Raw genomic sequence first — 24538 nt, 5'->3', positions numbered from 1 at the left:
TTTAACTGAAGAAATAGCAGCAAAAAATATCTAAACCATCAATACATCACATATCCATATCAGCAAAATGGAAATGTCTAACATTCCTAAACACAAGCTTGCAGAAAAACTAGAGGAAAAAAAAATCTTCTCCCTCTTTTGGAAGTCCCACGAACCAAAAGTAAAAATCTATGACACAGCCAGTTCTACCATACTAAATCTGTCAACTACAGGAACTTGGTGATCTTTCTGCAATAACATTCTGAGGCTTGCTGTACAAGTACCTACAACCCATAGGTTTTTAAAACCACTGATCTGGGAACAGCTTTGCTTCATTTTTGCAAGTTATGTTAACAGTTAAGTTATTCCGTATGCTAACGGGTAGCTAGGGAAGCAGATAAAAATGGATTGAAGGATAAAACAATGGTGCCCACTGAGAAATACTAGCTTAAAAAGGGGCACTGTTTTCTTTGGTAATGAATACAGCTGTTGTAGTATATAAAAAGCAGATGAAGTGTAGCAGATGGGAGTGAGACATAAGAAAAAAAAAGCCAAACATTTTAATTTATCCTGATGATGCAGCATTAGTTACTAGAAGTAGTGCATGGATGAAAGATGCTACAGAGGTACTGGAAGAACTTTTACAGAAGGTGGGTTCGCTCATGAACAAGGAAAAATAAATGGTATGGAAAGAGTGTTTAGAATTGGTGGATATATATTTCAATATGAAATAAACATGGGTACTGGGAACTAAATTTGGATAAAAGGATATTATAATGAATGAATGAAAACAAGACAAAATGAAAGGGACACTTCAAATGAGGAGACCCTTTCACTTTCCTTTCAAGAAGGAAGCATAATATAGTTAGGAATTGCAGCATATCAGAGGTATTTCCCTATCCAGTTTCTTTGCAAAAAGAAAATAAAGTGTACTTTCATCTCCTTCTGGAGATCCAGATTCAATCTGGTTGTGAGGGAGATATTAACAGACTTATGGTGGCTTGCTGTTAACTGTAATGACTACTTAACTTCTCTGCCTTTGTTTATTAACTGTACTGTCTACTCAACTTCCTTACATTTGTTTAACATGCTTAAAGTTATAGGATAATCACTATAGCTTACTGATCAATGTATTAGGTTTAAAATATAAAGCAGAACTGAAAGCTTTAATGAAGAAAATATTTATGACATATATTAAGATGAATAACAGAAAAATAAACGGCTATGGAAATGTAGAAAATAATGGCAATGACAAAGTGGTGGCACATAAATTTTATGAAAGACTATCTTGCAGATGCTGGGCAAAACTTTGAAAAAGGATGCTTAGCATGACTGTGGCATATAAAGATGTAGCCTTGACTGTGTCCGGACAACCAGAGTTCAAGGAGTACCTTGGGCACCGGAGGAGACAGGCTCAGGGTTGGTAGTGAGCAGTGTAAAGCTTGCCCATTGTAAGGGGAGTGTGGCAGTCCAAAACATTGTACTGTCAGATACCACAAGGACAGGAGACTGGTGTACAGCAAATACATTAGGAATGTGCACTCAGCTGTTGCCAAGCTGGCAGCAGTCCTCCAAAGGCACAGCTTCCTCAGGAGGGCAGGTACGGGAATGTGCACATCATCCCATTAGAAAGGGGGCTTTGTAAAGCTACTGACAACGTGAACATGTCAGCCACAGAGAAAATGCCTGATGGCTGCCTAACTGATGCCCCCGCTCAATCATCTCTCAACCCCTGGTGAAGGGGGAAAACATGGGCCAACTGTTTCAGGGGAGTTGATAGGTGGCAGGCAGAAAAGAGAAATATAAAGATGAAATGTAAGCTAGTTTTAAAAAGGATATAATTTAAATATGAGTTGCAGTGGGCAGACTATGTGGCACGTCTTGTTATAAAAATTTCAGATTAAGGAACTGAAGGAATACAAAAAAAGTTTAAAATTATGTTTAGTGTAAGAATGTCCATGTGAGGAGACTACAGAGTTTCCCCCTTTACTTTCTCAGACTGCAAGGGCTTGGAAATTTAGATAAAGACATTTTTAGATACAAAATAACTAGACTAAAAAGATGATGAATGTATGGTTACTATGATGAAGAGCAAAAGAATACCTTTGAAGATATGGACAGAAAAACAATAAGTTGCTTATGCAGGTTTGGAGCGGTAGATGTGCCACTGAGTTGTACGATAAAATATGAGCCAATAACAAAATAGTCAATAAGATAAAAGTTTTGGCTTCAATAGAAGGGTTGGGCGCTGAAAGAGATTAGTGTTATTTTGAATACCTTTTATTTTACATGGGATGTTAAGGAATTTTTTTCTTTTTTAATTTTCAGTACAAAGATTTAAAATAAAAAAGTTCCTCTGCTCTTCTTCTGATAAGTGACACATGGTTTCTCTACTCTTCTTTTACTAAGTGCCATGGAATCTTTTACATCCACCTCAGCTACCAAGTCAGACAGAGAAGACCTTAGTTTAATGTCTCATGCAAAGAACAGCACCTCAGAAGTACAGCACACCCACTTAAGCTGTACTGTATTGTCAGTACTGAAAAATGAATCTATATACTCGGTCCTGGAACAGAATCCAGACACTTCTGTTCTTCCAGCAAAGGCAAGTGTACTACTGGTTGAGTCACTGATGCATACTCGCACCTAATGCAAAATTCAAATTGTCTACAAATTTAGTTACTTTCAATTCTATATACTTTATGAGGTACTCTTTTCCCTGGATCACCACCAAAACTGGCAATGTCAAGACAGACTTCCCTAAGTGCAAAAAATCTAAGACCTAGCATAACGCTAATCTCATACACAACATAAACCAGGTCTCTCTATATATGATGTAATCTCATCTGCATATATGATGCTGTAAATCAAAAATCCCTGCCAATGAAACTCAAAGTGCTGAATCCCTAATCCCACACCAAACAATTTAAACCACAACCCATCCCCAACCCTAGGAAACTAATTTCTGACCAAAATAAAAAATAATGCTTTATAAATTATAAAAAAATTCACTTATTAATACAATGAATTACACACCCAAATCCCACTTAAGATATAAACCAAGAGCCAACTGCATACCCACTATCATACCATAGGAGTTTAGCCCCATAACACCAACATATACCAGTTCAATTTTCTGCCTAATTAAATGGATAGGTCCGGTTTCTAGCCCTTGCAATTAAACTACACCAATGTAAAAAAAAAAAAAAAGTACATCTTAGAACAGCAAATAGGAATCTCCTACTCCAGAATCCAGCTGCACAGTAACTGCCAGCTCAACTTAACTATAAACTAAGGTGCAAGTCCTACAGTCACAGACAAACAAGAAAAAAGTCCTCTTGCTTTTGAAACATTTGTCCTACAACACAGCTACTTATAAATTGTAAGAATCCTCTCTAAAAAAAACACTGGCACAGGACAGCCGCCCTGATAACACAAAGACTGGGCATCTAACTGAACTGCTGGTAACCAGAGATCAGGAACAGGCTCTGGCTTGCTGGCCAGGAGGGACAGGATAAAGTGGCTGGCATCCAGCTTTCCTATCCCAGGGGAGGAGAAACATGATGCCCAGACAAACTCTGTTGTAAACCAGGAGCCTCAATGGTATCTCAGTGCTAAATGAAGGAGACAGCAATCAAGTCCTGACATCCATTTACACCTAGGGACATTGACCAGCCACCCCGACAATGATGGCTCTTGGGCTCTGCACTTAATACTCCCCATAGGATCCCTCACTCCCAGAACCTAACAAAGAGAACATAAAGGTCAACTTTGGGAGGAGTCAGAAGGTCCAACCTGTAAAGGATCATGTCAGATTTACCTGGAAATAACAGTTGAGTACTAGAGCTGGATGAATGCAGAAGCCAGATATAAAAAAGGGTGAAGCTGTGTGACGTCAGGGGAGGAACAATACAATAAATTGGGACAAGTCCAGACTAGGTATTGATTGTGCCCTCCCTATCTTCATATATACCAACAAAATTTTGCTCTGACATCTCTACATCTTGCAATTCTGAGGGTGTACAAAAAGAAGCACAGAGGATACTAACAGCTCTTTCCTTCTCCTCAGCTTCAGACTGGGACAGGGCAATGGCCAGCTGCAACTCCTCCTCTTCCTGCAGAGCAGCCTCATCTCTCTTTGGCGGCAGCTGTGTAAAAAAACCCAGAAAATATACTTTATACGCAAATGTAAGGCTGTGTTTAAAATATAAAAATAAACAATTATATGGAATAAACATCAGCAAACTATATGTAGAATAAAAATAAGTGAAAAAACACAGAGCAAGGTTGTTACCTACCATGAAACAATGTTAAGTATTTAGAATTCCTCCAGTTCCATTTCTGCATTTTGTATTAAGTATTACAGAAATTAGGAATGTGGGAAATTTCTTTCTCCACCTACCTGCACAGGTTACAGTTAAGTGTAATTTTTACTAGATAGGACCGCCACTAGGTGGCAGTATTTACTTTACAAACTGTAGCATTCCCATTCCATTCCTGTTCATTGAGAAGAAAACATAAAAAGAAACATAATAGCTCCAGGGACCTGGCACTGTTCCTTTTATGATTTTATCTCATTGATAGTTCCCAAATTGAGTTCCTAACTGTGCCCATATTCTATTTTAGAAAATACTTACCTTTGGATTTTCCAGTAGCCCAAGGTGCAAAAGACAAAAATTAAAATATATACAAAAACGACTGTTCCACTGATTGGTTTCTGAATTTTTACTCTTTCGTGGCTCTTCCCGATCCATTAGCCCTTCGGGCTCACTCCGCTCCCCTACCCTGCCCCCAAATTCCACCCAGCCCCAGAACCTCTACCCTTATAGCCACATAACCACTCCCACCTGTAAATTAATCTATCACAAGCAAACCCTGTCCTAAATCATGTGCCCCTTTCTCCCACCTCCTTCCCAAATCGAATTAACTTCTCTACACCAAGTTCATTCCTCCTCTAACTACAATCCATTTTCCTTTTAATTAACCCACCCACTCTTCCAACTCACCCCTATACTCAGGACACTACTTCCATACAAAAAATCCTAACCAAACCCTCACTAGCTTTAACCATCATATGTCTCCCCCTACTCCCATCCTTCTTTATTTATCTAACCCCTCTCCCTCACATGTCATTCCCCCCCTTTAAACACAACCTCCACTTGCTTCAGATTTGAATCAATCCTAACTCCCTAGATCTCTCCTTATCTCTACAACCACAATGACATTCACTTGATCAACAGAAAAATTATTCCAAACAGATCAAAAACTGCCCCATCCCTCACACCCCAAATCAACATTGCTTCTCCACCCTCAATCCCATCTCTAAATTCTCCAACCAACACTATTCCCGCCTACTCCAACTGATCTCAATCTTCATCTCTGGTAACATCCATCCAAACCCCAGCCCCTCTCCCAACCAGAACATTAGCTCTCCCTCTCCATCCCCCTACTTTACCCACAAATCTGTCCTATTTGCTACAACAAATAGTCAAAGTTTATGCAACAAATTAGCAAACTTTCATGCCTGGCTATCCCATAACAAACCAGACATTTTACCTATCTCAGAAGCATGGCTAAAGCCTCACTTCAAGGATATAGAAATTACTCCACCCAATTATAGAATCATAAGAAATGACAAGAACCAAAAAGAAAGGTGGTGGAGTAGCCCTAGTCTATTCATCTCCCCTAACAGTAACTCCCTAAAGCCCATATCCCTATTTTCTTCAGCTGCACTATCCATGGCCCTCCTAAACATAAATAACAAAAGCATATGCATAGCTGCCCTCTAAATCCCCCAGGAAATAAGATCCCCATTCTCGAGGATATTCTCTCTTGGATCTCAGCAAACATACAAAATGAGACTATACTCCTTGGTGACATTAATATTAACTGGTCTTTTATAAACTCTTCCACAGCCTCACAAAATATAAATTTATATAGATTTTCACAGCTAATTAATTCTCCAACTAGACCTGCTAAAGATAGTACCTCAGGAAGTATTAGACTGGACATTAGTTTCACACCCCCATAGTATTGCTGACTGTGGTACCTTACCCACTTAGTGACCATCTCCCTGCCTTTGCACGACGTTCATCCCTTTCTCTCCAGTCACACCATAACTATATCACAGCCCATTCCCTAAAAAATTCCAATGCTCAAACCTTCTCAGATTCCTTAAAACATATTAACTGGAACCCTTTAAAAACCCTTCCTTTAGACAACGCTGTCACCTTCTTCAATACTGCATTCCTTAACCTACTAAACAGTTTTGTTCCCTTCAAATCTAAAAGGGTTAAAGCCAAAACTGCACCATAGCTAACCAAAGAGACAGTCTGTCTCATGCATCTCCGCGATAAATCTTGGAAGCTGTACCAAAAAAGTACAGTTTTGTACCTACCATAAATGTAGATGTTCGAAGATCCACATTGCTGCAGTCCTAACACTAGGGTAGTCCGCTGCCCCTCGGTCGGCCCGAATATCAGAGTATAAGGCTGACGTCGGTCAAGGCGCATTTGACTGACATCAGAACGTCAGGGCACAAATGCGCATGACCGACGTCATATCCTCAGTCTTTTCTTGCCCCAGATGTCAGAAGACCCTAAAAAGAAAGGTCAAAACCCATAGACACCAACCAAACAATCAACCAATCTAACACTAAAAATATGTACAATATAAACAACATATACAATATACCTCAGATTGATAACCCAGCCCACACAACCGCCTCAAACTACAGAGGGGAAGGAGGGAGGGTAAATTGGACTGCAGCAATGTGGATCTTCGAACATCTACATTTATGGTAGGTACAAAACTGTACTATGTTCTTCATCTCACATTGCTGCAGTCCTAACACTTGGGTAGAATCCCAAAGCAGAGGTAAGGGAGGATGGCTAAACTATAATGAAGCAGGAGCTGCCAAAATGCCCTGCAAAACAGCAGTGGCAAAACCAGCCCTGGATTTAGAGTACAGTGGAAGGTGGTAATGCCTAGAGAAAGTATGCACTGAACTCCGAGTAGCTGCCTCCAAAATATCCTTAGTTGCCACCCCCCTCAAAAAAGCTGTTGAAGTGGCAGTAGCCCTAGTGGAATGAGGCCTAATCCCAGCTGGAATCTCTTTGCCATGATGGGAATAACAGAAAGCAATGCAAAACCCAATCCACTTAGAAATAGTTTGTTTTGACACGGGCTTGCCCTGAGAACACAAAGCAAAAGAAACTAATAACTGCCGAGATTGCCTGAACCCTTTAGTTCTGTCCAAATAATATCGCAACTGCCTGTGTACATCTAAAGTGTGCAAAATCTTTTCCCCTTTATTTTGGGGATTTGCATAAAAAGTAGGCAAATGAATAGTTTGGTTTAAAGCCACACTAGAAACCACTTTAGGCATAAAGGAAGGATTAGTACGTAAAGATACCCTATCCTTATGGAAAATTAAGAAAGGCTCAACTGCCATAAGGGCCTGCAATTCAGAAACCCTTCTTGCAGAGGTAATGGCCAACAAAAAAGCAGTCTTCCATGACAAATATTTTAACTCAGCAGTAGCTGCAGGCTCAAAAGGTTGTAGAGTGAGTTTCTCCAACACAAAATTGAGATCCCAAGCAGGAGTAGGAGCTCTTCGTGGGGGTCTTATATTCTTTGCCCCTCTAAGAAATTGCTTGAACAAAGGATGAGAAAACAATGGTGGGTCACAGTCGTAATGAGCTGAAATTGCTGCAGCATGAATCTTAATAGAAGAGAAGGACAAACCTTTGTCCAATAACTCAGTAAGATATTGAAGAGCCACACTTAAATTAGGCTCAGAAACATCCAAATCCTTTGCTGCACTCCAAAACAAAAATCTCTTCCATTTATCTGCGTACACTTTCCTTGTACTAGGCCTTCTAGCTTCCAAAATCACATTCAAAACTTGTTGTGGAAGATGAGACCCTCTATGGTTCAAAACAGAATATGCCAGGCTGTTAGGTGAAGAGAGTGAAGTTTGACATTGAGCAAATGACTGTCCTCCTGGGACAACAGGTGTGGAATCAAAGGCAAAGGCCATGGAGGCTTCCGTACTAGACTTCTCAATAATGGGTACCAGTGCTGTCGAGGCCAATCTGGAGCTATCAAAATCATCCTTGGCTTGTCCTGTCTGACCTTCAGAAGTACCTTTGGGAGGAGAGGCAGAGGTGGAAAGGCATACACATGAAGATTTTTCCAACTGAAAGAAAGAGCATCCACTTTCCAAGCTGTGGGATGAAACCTCTTCGTGCAAAACTTTGGCAGCTGGTGGTTTAGTGGAGAAGCGAACAGATCTATGTCTGGAGTTCCCCATGACACTGTCAATTTCTGAAATACATGAAGATCCAGTTTCCACTGGTGGGGATCCATGATTTGTCTGCTTAACACATCTGCTAAGGAGTTCTGTGCTCCCGGCAGAAACCTTGCCTGAAGATTTAGTTGTAAACTGAGAGCAGTCTCCCACAAAATCATTGCTTGCCTGCATAGAGGATAAGAATGTGTTCCGCCTTGCTTGTTGATGTACCACATGACAGTTGTGTTGTCTGTTAGAATCAACACCTGCCCTGGAAGAAGTAAATCCTTGAAAGCTATTAATGCAAACTGGACTGCTAACATCTCCTTCAAGTTGATATGTAGATGCTGTAGTCTGACAGGCCACTTGTCTTGTATCCACTTTCCATTTAGATGAGCTCCCAAGCTTTGTCTGAGGCATCTGTCGTTAAAATCTGACTCGCCTCTGGCCGGGTCACAGAGAGTCCCTTGTTTAGGTGACATTCCTGAGCCCACCACAAAAATTCCTTTTGAATGCAAGGTATTATTTGAATGACAGTGTCCAGATCCTGGCAGTGCTGTGTCCATACATTTTGAGATACCATTGCAGCTTCCTCATATGCAGTTTGGCATTGGGAAGCACCAGAATACAAGATGCCATGAACCCTAAGGCTTGAAGGACTGTCCTTGCAGTCAGCCCGGACTGAAGAGATAGTTGATGGAAGTAAAGGGAAAGATTCTTTTGTTTGTCCGGGGTTAAAAGGCCATCTGGGATGCTGTATTCAGTCTTACACCCAGAAAGCACATGTCTTGAGAGGGTACTAGACTGGACTTTATTTCGTTCACAGAATACCCCAGGCATCTTAGCACTGCTATCACATAATCCAAATGATGAAGAAGCTCGTCCCTTCCTTGAGCCAGAATCAGGCAATCGTCCAAATAAGGATAGATTTGTATTCCTTTTAGCCTGAAGAAAGCTATCACTGGAGCCAGAACTTTCGTGAATACTCTGGGCAGTAGATAAGCCAAAGGGCAATGCAGAGAACTGATAGTGAGAAGTCCCAGTCAAAACGCAGATACTTCCTGCAATTTAGTCTGATAGGAACATGGAGGTAAGCCTCCTTGAGATCCAAAGTTACCATCCAGTGATCCTTGCCCAGTAGAGGTAAAAGCTGTTGTAACGTCAACATTTTGAACTTGGGAATGTCCAGATAAGTGTTGAGGATAGATAAATCCAAAATTGGTCTCCACGTGTTCCCCTTTTTGGTACTAGGAACAGGCGAGAATAAAATCCCAGGCCCTTTCTGGCATAGGAACCGGCTGTATGGCCCCTATTTGGAGTAACAGAGAAATTTGCTTGTGAGCCTCTATTCTTTGTTGAGGAGGAATGTCTGGCATGCCTTTGAAAGGAGGCAAGGTATGGAAATAAAACCTGTAACCGTGGTGTATGATATCCAATACCCATCTGTCTTGGGTAATTATACTCCAATTTTCTTTGAAAAGTGCCAACCTTCCTCCCAAAGGTGCTGCCAGGCGAGAAGGTTCTGGCAGCTGAAAAGGTAGGTCATTGGGTCTGTTTACGAAAGGACTGACCCCTGCCCTCACCCAAAGACTGTGCAGGAGAACTCCCTGTTCTAGGCCTGAAAGAGCCCTGACCTCTGCCCCTGCCACGTCTAGATCTACCCCTAGACTGGGAATCATAAGAAGGATACGTCCACCCCTTAGTAGGCCAATTTCTACTAAACTTTGGAGGCTGAACCTGCAAAAAATCTTTAACAGTCTGCATAGACTTAGCCTTGTCTTCCATTTTCTTTAAAACTGCTTCAACAGGAGAACCAAACAAGACATCAGATTGTAAAGGAGCATCCAAAATCCTTGTTTTAACATGGTCAGATAAATTTTGATCCCTCAGCCAGGCATGCCTGCGAAGAACTGACCCAGTGGCAGCCACCCTAGACGAGGCCTGTACAGCATCAAAACCACATTGCAAAGAATGCTTACCCACCTGTTCAGAAACATGCACTAAATCTTGTAACTCTTTACAATCAATACCTTCCGCCAGAGCATCAACCTTAGACTTCAATTGTGAAAGGAGATAATTCTGATATTTCAACATGTGAAACTGGCAATTCAAAGCTCTCATGGATAGAGTGGAAGAAGTATAAACTTTCTTTCCCCATCTATCCAAGGCCCTGGCCTCTTTATCTGCAGGAACCGGATTCTTGACAACAGAAGCCTTAACACCCTTAGGCCCCTGGCTAACAGTTTCTGGGTCTGCCCTAGGACTCTTAAAAAGATACTTATGAGCTTCAGGTACCCTGTAATACCTATCTGGTTTAACAGGCGCAGGAGGCAAAGAATCAGGATTAAGAGAAGCCTCTGCAAACACATCGTCCACCACATTCAGAACAGGAGGTATAGCCAAAGGCCTATGCTGGGGTAAAAACAAAAATTCCCTAAGCCTTTTCCTGGAATCAGAGAAGTCCTGACCTTCCCATTTAAAATGCTCTCTCATGGAATGAAGAGTCTCTGAAAAAGAAAAATCCTCAGGAGGAGAAGCAGAAGGAGTAGAATCATCCACATCAGAATCAGAATAATGAGAATACTCCTGCAAGTCTTCAGCCGAAGACTCAGACACATCCGAAGCCTGCTCATAATCCCCCAACACTGGTTCCATCCTAGGCCTCTTATCAGGAGGGGGCATAGAGCCTCTAATTAAAGTAATTAAGTCTTCTGCCATTTTAAGCATGTGCTTCTTGGGCACAGAACCTGAAGAACTAGGAGTGACACCCACAGAAGCTAAACTAGACCTGCCTCTAGGAGAAGCCTTGGAAACAGAAAGAGAGAGCCTAGACACCTTAGGAAGGGAGGGGAGTACAGTTATCTGAGAAGCCCCTGCAGCCTGACCTGCCTCCTGGGAGGCCACATCCTGTAAAATCAAAGTTTCTCCCTGGGACTCCAGAGAGGCCTCAGTCGGAACCACCGGTTCCACTGACGTCTCTAAAGAACCGGCGTCCGGTTCGGACGACTCCTCTAACCTAGGTTTGACTGCCTTGTCTTTGCGCTTCTTTGAGGAAGCCGGCGTCGGAGCATCCGACGGCATATTGTAATTGCACCGCTTCCCAAAAACCAACCTGGCACAATCTAACCTTCGCTTAATAGTGCGTTTATTGAACCTAGCACAAAAGCGACACCCAACAACGTCGTGCTCAGGTCCCAAACAAGGTATACACAAAATATGGTAATCCCTATGCGGTATCCGTTTCCCACAAGAAATACAGTTATTCACTTTTTCTGACATCCGGTAAACCACTGAGGCAAGAAAAAACCAAAATATTCCCCAACGGGGTACTTAACCAACTCTGACTTCGGTCTGAAACTCCGAATTCGAAAAATTTCAGAACGCCGAACGGCACTTGCAACACTGCTTCTGCATCGGACCATGCGGCAAAAAAGACTGAGGATATGACGTCGGTCATGCGCATTTGTACCCTGACGTTCTGATGTCAGTCAAATGCGCCTTGACCGACGTCAGCCTTATACTCTGATATTCGGGCCGACCGAGGGACAGCGGACTACCCTAGTGTTAGGACTGCAGCAATGTGAGATGAAGAACATCATAAGGCACCCATTAACTTAGCCAACTACAGACAACTTCGCAATAAAGTTATAAAACAAATTGCCTCAGACCAAAAATCTTACTACGCAGTATTATAAAATAATCCTAAATCAAACCCTAAAAAGTTCTGGAGCAGCATCTCTACCCTGCTCCAGCCTGATAAAAAAAGACAATCCCTGTCCAGATCCTACTTCTTCTGACCTCTCCTTGGCTATACAAATTAACATCTTCTTTATAGACTTAAAAGCTAAGCTCACCACTTCCTTCCCTAAGAATACTTAAGGTAAGTCCCCATCCCCATCCTCCTCCTCATTCCCAACCCATTCTAAATCTAACTAAGCTCACCACTTCCTTCCCTAAGAATACTTAAGGTAAGTCCCCATCCTCCTCCTCATTCCCAACCCATTCTAAATCTAACTAAGCTCACCACTTCCTTCCCTAAGAATACTTAAGGTAAGTCCCCATCCCCATCCTCCTCCTCATTCCCAACCCATTCTAAATCTAACCGTACTCAGCACCCCCTTTCTTATTCAAACATATTCCAACTGCTACCATAAAAAACTTCTACAGAAATTAAAACCTTGTTCAAATGCCCCAGATGATCTGCCCTCCAACTTCCTTAAGCTAGCTGCTGATGGCATAGCTCTTCCTATCGCCATCCTAATAAACAGATTTATTCAAGAATCTTATGTAACCCTTCTCTGGAAAAAAGCATCCATTATTCCCCTTCACAAGGGAAGCAACAATACTGAAATCTCTAACTTCCGTCCAATAGTCATTCTATCTCCCATTTCTAAAATTCTTGAAAAATGTATCCACCTATAACTCCTACCCTATCTACTAGACAACCAACTGCTGACCCCAACATAAGATGGCTTCAGACCCGGACACAGCACAACTACAACACTCCTTTCCTTTCTTGAAACCATCAACCATGCACGTGACTCCAGCAACATTATATAAACCCTCCTCCTAGATCTATCCAAAGCTTTCTATACAGTCTCACACAACCTCCTCCTGTCTAAGCTATCCTATTTGAATCTTTCCCCATCCTCCATTAACTGGTTTTCCAGCTACCTTGCTCATTGACAGCAAGCCGTCAAATGGAAAAATTCCATCTCTTTCTTCCTTCATACTACCACAGGAGTCCCACAAGGCTCTATACTAGGCCTATTACTGTTCAACATCTTCATCAATGACTTCCATCACTATCCCAAATGCTAAACTGGTCCAATACACTGACGATTCTATTATCTGTTCTGCCAAATCCCTCCCTACACTTATGAAACTAACTCAAGAAGCTTTCTCCTGCACTGGGTCTTGGATGTTCAATAATCACCTTGCTCTAAACCTTTCAAAATCTAAGATCATGATATTTCTCCCTTCTAAATCCTGCAAAATTGATAGAACTCTCTCTATAACTAGCCAAAATTCAACGCCAATTGAAATAGTTCCCACTCTAAACTTCTAGGAGTCCTTACCAATGATCAATTAAAATTTGACATCCACTTACAAACTATTAGGAAAACATACAAAAAATTGGATATGTTATATCGCCACAACCGTTATCTCACCCTTTCATCCAAACATACCCTCTCTACTACATATCTCCTCCCCTCCCTTCCGTACGGTGCTCCTCTCCTTACTTGCCTTCAATCCTCCCTAAAGTCCAAACTAGCTTCCTGCTACAACAAAATCACCAAGTTTGCTACTGGATCCAACTACTCCTCCCACCATTGCAAAGCTCTCCACTCCTTGAACTGGTTAGAACTCCCAAACTATCTTTCATACATCCAACTCTCCACTGCCCATAAACTCATCTTCAAACCATCATAGTGTCCATCACTCTCCTCTGCCTTCCATATACACCAGCCTAGCAGACCACTCAGGTCCAGCAACCAGAACCTCCTAGTACATAAGCCTATACACACTCCAGGGACACTTCTATCTTTCTCACTAGCATGACTATGGAATTCCCTTCCTCCACATATTCGTACTACCCATAACCTCTCCTCCTTTAAGAACCTCCTTCACTTCCACCTCTCTTCACGATGGGATTGTTCCTGTTCTCATCCCACCTGACACACTCCACTGCATCCTCACCCTGCTCTATCCTACTTGTTATCCAATCACTATTTCTCCACTATTTCTATCCACCTTTCTCTTCGTAATTAAAACCAACTAGCAACATTCCCTATTTAAGGTCCCATTCTTAATTATTTTCCTTATTTCTGCCTTATGAAAGTATACCTCTCACTTTCTTTTTATAGCCTACTATTGTAATTTTATGTGTCCTAAGAATACACCATAACAACAACCATAACAACAATCATTCAATAGTTTTTCCTGATCCACTTTGTGGTTGTCTTGTTTTATTTCCATAAATTTATACATTTTAAACTTTTTTTCAGTCTTTAATTTAAAATCTAAGTATAACTGTCTTACTGTTAATTTTCATTGTAAAATTGTATCATGATATTCTGTTGATTTCTATTGTATAACTACATTTGAACATTCTGTTATTTTTATTATAAAACTGTTTTGTAGCTTTTCTCCCCGGGCCTCCATTGAAAACGGGCTCATTTTTGGAATGGACTTTCCTGGTAAACAAACTGCAAATAAATAAATAAATAAAGCCTTGGACTGGTGGTGGGGTTTTACATGCATATGATCCCCAGGCACATGGCTGACAGATATTCATAAATACATGGTGGTAAGCCCTATGCCCTTATGAAGCCTTTCTGTGTTGGAGGGAAGCCTTTTAGCTGATCAGTGGGGGTGGTTAAGCACTAGGTAGCCTTCCTACCACAAGAAGAGTGGTTTCTGGCCCAGAAATTGTGGCTTATTGGCCGTTTGGGCAGTTTTTTCCATCTCTTTCATCTTTCTGGTTTAAAAGCCAGTGCTTGCGCTCGTTTCCCACCTTTCCTGTAACTAGTTTAGTCCAGATACAGATTTGCTGTAACCAGGACTGTTTGTAAGCTTCTGAGAGGTGCCGAAGTATGCTCTTCAATTTTTCCCTTAGATCTGCTAGTTCTCTCCTCTCCACTCTGCACTTTTACTAGCTTATTAGTATAGCACTTTACCATACCAGACTTCTTGTAGCAATTATTGTAGCACACGTGTGGATACCTGTTGCAGTCAAAACCAAAGGGAAGATTCCTAAATCTGGCTCATTTCAGGTAGGGTCATTTGTTCACTGCTAAGAGGCTGACTTTCAGGACAGCAACCGCAAATCCATCCCTTGCCATTGAAATCACATCTAAATGGCCCTGTAACTAGAAGGCTGCTTGTATGACATCTTGGGAATGGTTTACTATCAAAATATGGATCAAAATAACTTGCCATTTTTTGATAAAACCAGTTTGCCGAAACTGGTAATAATGAATGACCAAAATTTCGGAAATGGTAACACGGAACTGACATTTATACACTGGAAGTTCCAATGTCGAAAGTCCATGTTAATAGCAATGTTTCTGCAGGGGGGACAAGCCCCCCCCTTGCACCCCCCCTGCATATTATATATTCCAACTCCAAGATCGCATTACACTGAGAAAAGGGTACATTTCCCAATCCCAACTGCAGTGGGGTCTGTTATCAGAACGTCAATTCCACACTGGCAAATGCACAACACCATGCGCTAATGTGGATTTGAACATTTTCTGGATCGGCATTACGAAAACCTAAACAGCCTTTCGACCTTCCCAGCTTCGCTTAAGTTCCAATCTAAATTTTTATAGCCCCTGGGAACTAACTCCTTTCAAGATGGCAGCAGCAGCTGTAGCACCTCTTGTAGAACAGAACTCAATTTTTCCTGTAGGGGCCCTGTCCTTGGGTCTTACAGCAAAAGTTTATACAATGTGCTAACCATTTTGGTCACTGCTAGTCATTGTTTGTTTTCTGCAAATAAGACAAGCAGCTGGTCTGATTCTCTACAGACCTCTGTTCTACTCAAATAATGTCTCAACTATCCATGCACATCTAAAGAGTACAGCATCTCCAATTTCCTCACTCCATTTCTGGAGACTAGGGAATAAAATGGCAGCTACACAGCTTGGCTCAGGCTTACATCCATAAAGACTTTTGCCGTAAGAGGATTTAATGAGCAAGGTCTTCATGGAAATGCAAAAAGGGGTCCATACACATGAAACCCTGCAGTTCTAAGACTGTCCTAACATAAGTGACAGCGGTATGGAAAGCAGTTTGCAAAATAAATAAAAAATAAAAAATTACAGCGGTATTGAAACCACTGGTTGAAAAGGCAGTAGGGCTGGTTTTTCCAAAAGAAAATTCAGGAACAAGCTGGGGCCACTTTCCTCCTATGGTGTATCAGATACAAGACTGATCTCTGGAAGCAGATGAGGGACTGACAGTCAGGCGAGGAAGAAACAGCTAGGAGATGCATTTTCACAGACACAGGCATGAAACCTGAAAACAACTCGAGACAGATAGTGAGGAACTACTGACACCTCCACCTTCTTTGGGTGCTTGTTCCTTATCTGGTAGCAGATGGATGATTTCTGTAATTTAGTTAGGTATGATTTCTATGTATATGGCATTTTAGCGTCCTTCATAACTTTTAAATGTGCTCACAAAAAAAATGGTCAAAGGGAAGCAAAAGTCATACCTTCCAAGTTGCTTGTCTGTGTACGGACACAGTTTGGGGTGTATCAGGCACCCCCTGCACTGTTTCAAGAGTTTTTTCTCCTCACTTAGTGAGGTTTGTTGCCAATACTTTGTTTGGGGAGGGAAGAGTCCTCTATAACCATGTACACAAGAGATAGGACAAAGGCAGCCATGATGGTTACTTGTGCTTTTGCTTTACAAGGGTCCTAACAAAATCATACTGGGCAGTGGAATGAGAACAAAGTCCCCATGAGGTTCACAATGCATTATCAGTGTGGGTGTATGCTCCCATATGAATACTACAAAGGCTAGAACTAAGTGTTTTGGTGAGCTTAACACCTGCCCCCAGCACACCTTCTGTGTATCCTACCCCCTACTACTATGAGAATTGTGTATTCTGAGGCCAGCCCTCCTTTCCACAGGATGGACATGCTCATCCTCCTCCTCTGACAGCACCATCAGTTGCCAGAACTGAAAGTAAACTCAAGCTGCATACGCTGCAGTCAGGATTTTATTCCTTCTGCACCACTGGAGCTAGCTCTACATCGGGGAGGTTTACATGCAAACGCAGATGTAAAGGTTTCTCTTTTACAATCTGAGGAAGACAGAAGAAACTGTGTTACTTGGACCAGAAGAGGGAACAAAATCAATTCTGACCTTTTAAGTTCTGAACTAATTTGGGGAGCAAGGATGCAGGAGGAAAACACAGACCAGACCCATGCTCACTTGGGAAAAGGTATTTACTGTCTAAGTATGTTTAGTTGGAGCTCAGAAGTACAATTTTCTCAGCTGTCTGTCACTCAAAGAACCAAAGTGGGCCATCTTTGGGATACCTCACTACCTTTATTTGAGGTCCAAAAATATATGCCTGTACTGATTTGAGCCAATAAGCCAAACCTATTTGACTTGACAGAAAGGACAATAGTTCAAGAAATTACTCAGGGCTCTAGCACTTCAAGAACAGGATGAAATATGTGGAGTTGAAGAATGGCAACTCCTCAAAATAACATGTGAGGATATGGAAATAAGGTACATAAGGAAAGCTGGTGGTGGAATGCAGAAGTCCAGGACGTTATCAAAAGTAAGGCGTATAGGAAAATGTGGGAGATAGAAAAGATGAACCAGACTAGGCAGGAATACTAGTTAGCTAAGAGAGGAGCTGCAATAAAAAAGAACCAAGAATCAAGGGCACTCTACCAGCTTCTGGAAAGTGAAACAAGGGTGTCCAGCAAAGAGATGGACAGCATGAGGGAAAACCTGTAACAGTCAGGCATGACTGTCGAAGTAGGAGAGTGACATTAAACTGAGAGAGATGGTTGAGAGTAGACACGACACATCAACCCCATGTAAAAAAAACAGGAAAATGGGACTTTATGATGAAACCAAACATAATTACAGCTTGTGCTGGTAGTGTGAAACAATACTGCTGAAAACCACTCTCAAAGACATGCAAAGAAAGATTTGCTTTTTGCAGAGGATAAATCCTGTTACAATACCCCCATGGGAACTCCTCCCCTAGCATATACTCCATGGTCACACAACAGTAAGGAAAAGGCTAGAATCAATTATCACTGAGGGTTTTCAGTAATACTGACACTCTCCTGGCGGGTGTACATCTGTCAGGCTCCCACCTGTCTAGCATCAAATCACATGGACATGTTGAAGGCCTTCTTAGTTTATCTGCCATGGAATTTTCCTTTTTTTGGTATGCAAGTTGCCTATAGGAGTAAACTGCATTCCAAGACCCATTTCCAAGCCTGCATGGCTAGCCTGCAGAGGTGAATGCGTGCCCTACTTGTTTATGTACCACGTAACTATGTTGATGTTTGTAAGAAAACTCTCTCAGGTTTCTAGACTATTTTAAAAGCTGTGAGAATGGCAGCAGTCTCCTCTTACATTAATGTTCAGTTTTTTCCCTGGGACTCTAAATGCCCTGCAGTGACTCAGGATAGGTGCACTCCTTGCCATGTCCAAAGCCTCAGTGATTAAGGTCTGGTTTGAAGTGATTTGTCTGAAGGGCAAGCCCTCATTCTTTTGCACTTTGTGTGCCTATCATTTCAGCTCCTTCCTTACAAAGGACAGAAAAGGGAGTGAGAACAGTTGCCCCATGTATTCTGTAGGAACCAAAACGGTTTAGGAATGTGCAGTCTGACAAGAGGCACCATCAGTATGGCGGATGCTATACATCTCAAAAAAGCTCAAAAATCCTATCGCCATGGAGCCATAAAGAGGGCAATACATAATACTTGGAGAATTCTACAAGTCTGTGAAGAAGTTAGTAAAGTGGTGGGTTGAAAAAACACTATTAATAAAAAGGCAAAAATCATCAAAACTTACTTAGATCATGGAACCAGTTAAACTGCAAAAGTGAAAAAAGGGGCATACAAGTGTCATAACTGATGTCAGTGTAGATATATTAATGAAAGTCCATATTTTACTAACATCAGGATGAATAAGACATACCCGGAATTAATTTTTTTTTTTTTTTTTTTTACATGTAGTGCTAAATATGTAGTATATACTAACAGAGAATTGAAAAAAAAATCATGATCATCTATATGATACAAAAGTTAGAAATCAGGACAATGCCTTAGTAAAACATTCCACAGAGTGTTATTCTTTCAATAAATTTATTTTTGGTGTCACTGATCATGTCCCACATGATTTCAATGGAGACAGAGAAAACGAATTAGAATACAGAGGACCTAAATGGCAAATTAGGTTTTATACTTGTAGCAAACCAGGTCTAAATAGCAGTGTAATCAGAATAGTAAAAATGTCAACAGATTAGTTGTGTTTTACTTTAAGAGCAATTTTTGGTCACTCAGCACATTGGATAATTGTTGGAGAACATGAGACAAGCAACAGTTTTTTGCCGAAGGGTATTTAAGTGATTATTTTTTCGTGTGTCATTTTATGTTCTGAAGAAGGCCATTGTGGCTGAAAGTGCTCAACTTTGTCATTAAATCTTTTACGGATACATTTTCTCCCTTTTGGTGTTTTTTTTTTCTTTTTTGTTGTTGTTGATTTTCATTTTAAATACCATCATATCAGGACTTTTATCATTTTTCCAGTAGTATTTGTATAAAACACTTCATGATATAAACTGTGTGTTATATACAGTAAAACATTTTTGTGTAGTCAGGGACATTTTAATAGATGGGTCTTCATTGATAGTTGTTTGCGTTAAAGATATTAAAAGTTAACAAGTACTTTTTTAGTTGCAAGAAATATAGGTTTTGCATTATAACAAGGGAAAAAGTCTGGACAAAAGCAAGTGTAATGTTCATATGTTGTGATCTTGGGCTGCTGGGGTGGGAATGGAGTGTAAGTGCACTGATTATATATCATATGTAAAATTAGGATATTTTATATAGGTTCATAGGTTGGTACTAGGCTATCGGCCCTAGGGCCTATACAAGCCTAGCCACAACAATTTTCTGGCTATTTCTTCCCACCAGTATTTACTTCCCTGGACCCCTGTCTAGCAGGTTGACTGATGTGATCACCGGGGTGAATTTCCTATCTCCCATCCAATCAAGGTTCCTTTTGAAGAGGACCAAAAAGGCACTCTGCTTGACATGTATGGGCAAGTCTATTCCAGAGTCTGTGGAGTCTCTGGGTCAGGAACCTATCCCTCCAGCATGTTTTGCTCATTGTGTTGACAAGGTTCAGATCCCTGGAGCGTGCGTCTCTAAGGGACTGGAATTTATTTAAGTGTAGTATGTCCAATGGCTCTGCATTTGACATGGCCTTGTATGTTAAGCAGAGATCGCCTCTGAGTAGATGATATGCGGCAGAGTATAGGTGGAGGTTTTTTTTTTTTTAGATGGTCAGCATAGGGCATCTGTTTTATGCCTGTCAATCTTTTAGTGAGGTATTTCTGCAGTCTTTCCAGTTGTTGCAGATGTCTTGAAAGGTACATACCAAATGGGGTGTTGTATTCTATAATGGGTCTAATGAGGGATGAGTAAAGTGGGACAATGACCTCCTTTTTCTGGATGAAAAGCCCTTAGTGATGAGGTGTGCCACATAGAAGGATTTCCTGACTGTTGTGGTGATGTGGTTATCGAAGGTCAGACCACTGTCCACCTGTGTCCCTAAGTCGCTTATCACGCTTTTGGTGTTTAGTGTATTGCCACCTATGTCTTAATTCACGGTTACATGTTTTTTTCCACAGGGGATAACTATACATTTCTTGGCATTGAGCTTGAACCCATGGCTCTGACACCAAAAATCTGTTTCTGTAAGGCCCTTTTGTAGAATATCCATATCATTTGGGGATTCAATAATGGCTCCCAGTTTGCAGTCATCTGCGAACTTTGTTAGCCAAAGTCCCTTAGTGTTTACCTGTACTTCAGAGAAGTAGTTGCCAAACAAGAGCAGTCCCAGGACTGAACACTGAGGTACTCCATTTGTCTGGAGCTGGATTTGGTGTCGGCTACTTTTACAGTGTGGGTTCTGTCAGCAAGCCAGTTGGCAACCCATCAAGTGACGTAGGGATTAATGCCCAGCTTAGTAAGTTTATCTATGATTCCAGAGTGGGGGATGATGTCGAAGGTCTTGGCGAGGTCCAGATAAGCTGCGTGGACCACCTTACTCTTGTCCACGGCTCTGGAGACTGATTCGAAGAAGTCAATCAGGTTCAAGAGACAAGATCAGCCCTTCACGAACCCAAACTGCATGAGGTCCAGTGTCTGAAGGTTGCCAATGCCTTTGTTTATAAGTTCCATGATAATACATTCCATGGTCTTGCAGATCAGGCTCGTCAGACTGATGGGGCGGGATTTCCTGGGATCCAAGGTAGATCACCCCTTGTGGAGTGGGATAACTGTAGCTGTGAAGCCACTCAGTGAGCACGAATCCTGAGGTGAGGCTATGACTAAACATAACACTTAAGTGAGGTACCAGTTCATTTTGTAGTTCATGTAGTACACAGCCTGAGATGTCGTCTGGTCTCATGGATGTTGTATTCTTAGCTTTGGAGAGTGTGTTTTTCTACCTGTATGGCCGTTATTACCGGAATTTGGCAATCTTTCAGTTTTGAGAGGAGCCCTTTAGGGGGTGAAGTCTGCATTGAATCGATCTGCCAGGATTTTGGCAATATCCTTGGGATCAGTATATTTAATGCCATTCTGCTGTAGCTCAGAGCAGATCTGAGCATTGCCATTTAGATTCTTGACACAGCTATAGAATGCCTTGTGGTTGTCTTTGGAATCTTTGGCAATTTTATTTTCATAACTAGCTTTGGAGGATTTTATGAGGGATCTCAGCTTCTTATTGAGGCTGGTAAGGGAGTTTTTTGCATCCAGGGATTTTCCTCTTTTCTGCAACAGTTTCTTCCTTTTGTTGTCAAGTTTGTTTATGGCAAGGGACCACCAGATTGGCTACCTTTTTTTGGAGGAGAGCGTCTTGGTTATATTGAGGATGGCACGATTCATGCACAAGTGGATGTGCTTGTACAGTGCCTTAGTGTACGATTCAGCAGTCGAACTTTCAGTTCCCATCTGCATGGGTGTCATAAAGGCACATCCGACTTGAGTAGCATGAAGTTGGCTTTGGCAAAGTTTTTTTTACAGAGGTTTCCTTACTGTGGGGTGAGGTTGGGATGTGGATGTCAAGGCTGATTAGCTTATGGTCAGACCTGACCAACGAGGCGGTGACCATTGGTGTGGAGCAATCAATTTCCCATGTTGGTAAGGACCAGGTCTAGGATATTGGAGCCCCTGGAAGGCCTAAGGATTAGTTGATCCAGGGCGTTGGAATTTATGAATTCCAAGAACCGTTGGGCAAAGGTGTTGGTACACGAGTAGTTTTCCCAGTTAATGGCAGGGTAGTTGAAATCACCCAGTATTAGGGTGTTTGGTTGAATCTTAATATTTTCCAGTATATTTAGAAAGGTGTAGTGAGAATCCTGGGGCATGTTGGGGGATCTGTAGCAAGCTACAATTTGGATTGCAGTCTTACCTAGTGTTAGTTGCACCTGGAGAATTTCAGACGCATTGTGTTGGGCAACTAGCCTGGTGTTGTGAATATCCTTGATGAATATGGACACTCCTCCACCTTTAGTGTTTTGGTCCTGGTTTGGTGGCCGAAAAGTGTGGTAAGAGTTGTAGCCTGGTACTGCAGGGGTGCTCTCTGGAGCCTTGAACTATGTCTCAGTTACTGCACAGATATCAGTGTTCTCTACTTTTAGGAGTGCCTCAAGAGAGTGCATTTTGAGGTTTAAACTTTTAGCACTGAGTAGCATTACCTTCAGATTTTGCATGGTTGCACCTGTTACGGTGGTGGTTTTGTCCTTTGAACTTTGCCTAAAACAGGCATTATAGGGGTGGCAAGATGCTTAGCCAGTAACCTGAATCCCAGGGGCGACAGGTGCAGACCATCTCTGGCAAAGCGTCATGGTCGGTAAATCATGTCGTCCCAGGCAGACAGATACTGGATCCCCTTTGAATGACACCAGAGGCTTAGCCAATTATTGAAGTCAATCATTTTGTCCTTATACTGTGGTATCATTCTGGGCGAAGGCAGGATGCTACTCAGGGCTACAGTCACACCTGTCTGGGCCACATGATCCGAGAGGTCTTCCATGTCACTTTTCATGTAGTCCAAGGAGGTATGTCTCAAGTCATTCACTCCAACATGGACAATGACAGAGTCATATCTGTATTTGTGGAGTGATTTGAGTGCATGCGTTATGTGATGGATCCTGGCACCTGACAGGCAGCTGACTGTAATTTTCTCCTTGTTCAGCCTGGTGAGTGGGACATCAGTGTGCCTGACTATAGAGTCACCTATGACTAAAGCGTTGGGTACGTTGTCTTGACTTAGGGGCTGTTGTTGGGTGGCACACTGGTGTTGTGGAGCTATGTGACACTTTGGTTGTGATTGGTGTTTGCGTTTCATCTTCGGAGGTCCTTGCTGCTTGAGCAGGTTACTGTTAAGGGCCTCCACATATGTGAGTTTAGTGTTGCTATGTGTGGGTGTTGGTGGTGTGGGTTTAGAAGGACTATGTGTTGCTTGAGGTGTAGTGCGGGCATTAACTTTCTCCTCTTGACTGTCTAGCACAGTCTTGAATGGAGAAAGCTTTGCTTCCAGTTTGACTATGTAAGTGTATCTCTCACAGGTTCTAGTGCTGGGTAGTAGGAGGAGAGGGTTGTCTGTGGGCATGACGCAATTGCTGCATTGCCCCAGTATGCCCAGATTCACCAGGTGGACAGGAGAAAGCACCAGAAGCTGACCCCTGGAAATGAACGGTTTGGTGCTTTTTTTTTTGTAAAGTTCAAGAGCTGTTTTCCCTTACCTTATGAAGGTACTTTGCAATTCTATGCTGTTTAGTGCCTCCGATTAATTTCTCCTTGTTAACAAGGAGAGTCGAGTGCTTGTATCAGTTTAAGACTTCCTAGTGCTTTCCAGCAGGTTTTAAAGCAATTGCTAGTCACAGGGATGCTTAAAGGTAAGATAAAAAAAATGGTTTATCCTAAACACTGCAGTGTGCACTAGAGGAGTTAGATGTGAAAGTAGGTAAGTTAAGTTTTACCTGTCTAAAAAGTTAAGTTTTAATGGAAAGTCACTATTTTTAAAACAGCAAGATAGATTGAAAGGGGGCGGTCACTTTTGTATTCTGGTACTATGGAATACAGTAGGATGGCCAATAAATTTAAATAGTTGAAGGGGAGTGATTTCACAAAATGATAATTTTGTGCTTACTCACACAAGCCAGTAAAAACAGAGAGGAAATGAGATATATGGTCAAATTAACATAAGGGGAAGGCAACTAGAAAGACAGTGGTGTTTAAGAACACTACAGTAACAGGGTGGGGAAATAACTTTCTGCCTGACTCACAAGAGACACAGCTGTGGTCTCTCCAAGTTTTAAACCAAGAAACACACACACAAACATCCACACTTGCTATGTCTGGGAATAGAACCCCTACCGAAGTACTTTACAAGGGTGAATACAAGGGTGAATGCCTGGATTACTACAATTGGCTTAAGCTATAAACAGGTGTTTTTGTAAGCAAGTGGTCTTTGGAAAATGAGACA

At 41.7% G+C, this 24538-nt stretch overlaps 1 protein-coding gene across 1 annotated transcript in view; it reads right to left on the bottom strand.

The window, feature by feature from the left end:
* The window catches only part of HGS (hepatocyte growth factor-regulated tyrosine kinase substrate), a 2162662-nt gene that overhangs the window by 797629 nt on the left and 1340495 nt on the right, over nt 1-24538 (bottom strand). The window contains exon 10 of the mRNA XM_044069724.1: nt 4029-4127. Within this exon, the coding sequence (XP_043925659.1) occupies nt 4029-4127 (99 nt within the window). The remainder of the gene's footprint in view (nt 1-4028; nt 4128-24538) is intronic.

Source organism: Protopterus annectens, chromosome 4.part0, assembly GCF_019279795.1.
Source record: "Protopterus annectens isolate FY-2018-M chromosome 4.part0, PAN1.0, whole genome shotgun sequence".
NCBI lineage: Eukaryota > Metazoa > Chordata > Ceratodontiformes > Protopteridae > Protopterus > Protopterus annectens.
Note: the sequence above shows the minus strand (reverse complement) of the source record. Positions and strands in the feature narration are given on the sequence as shown.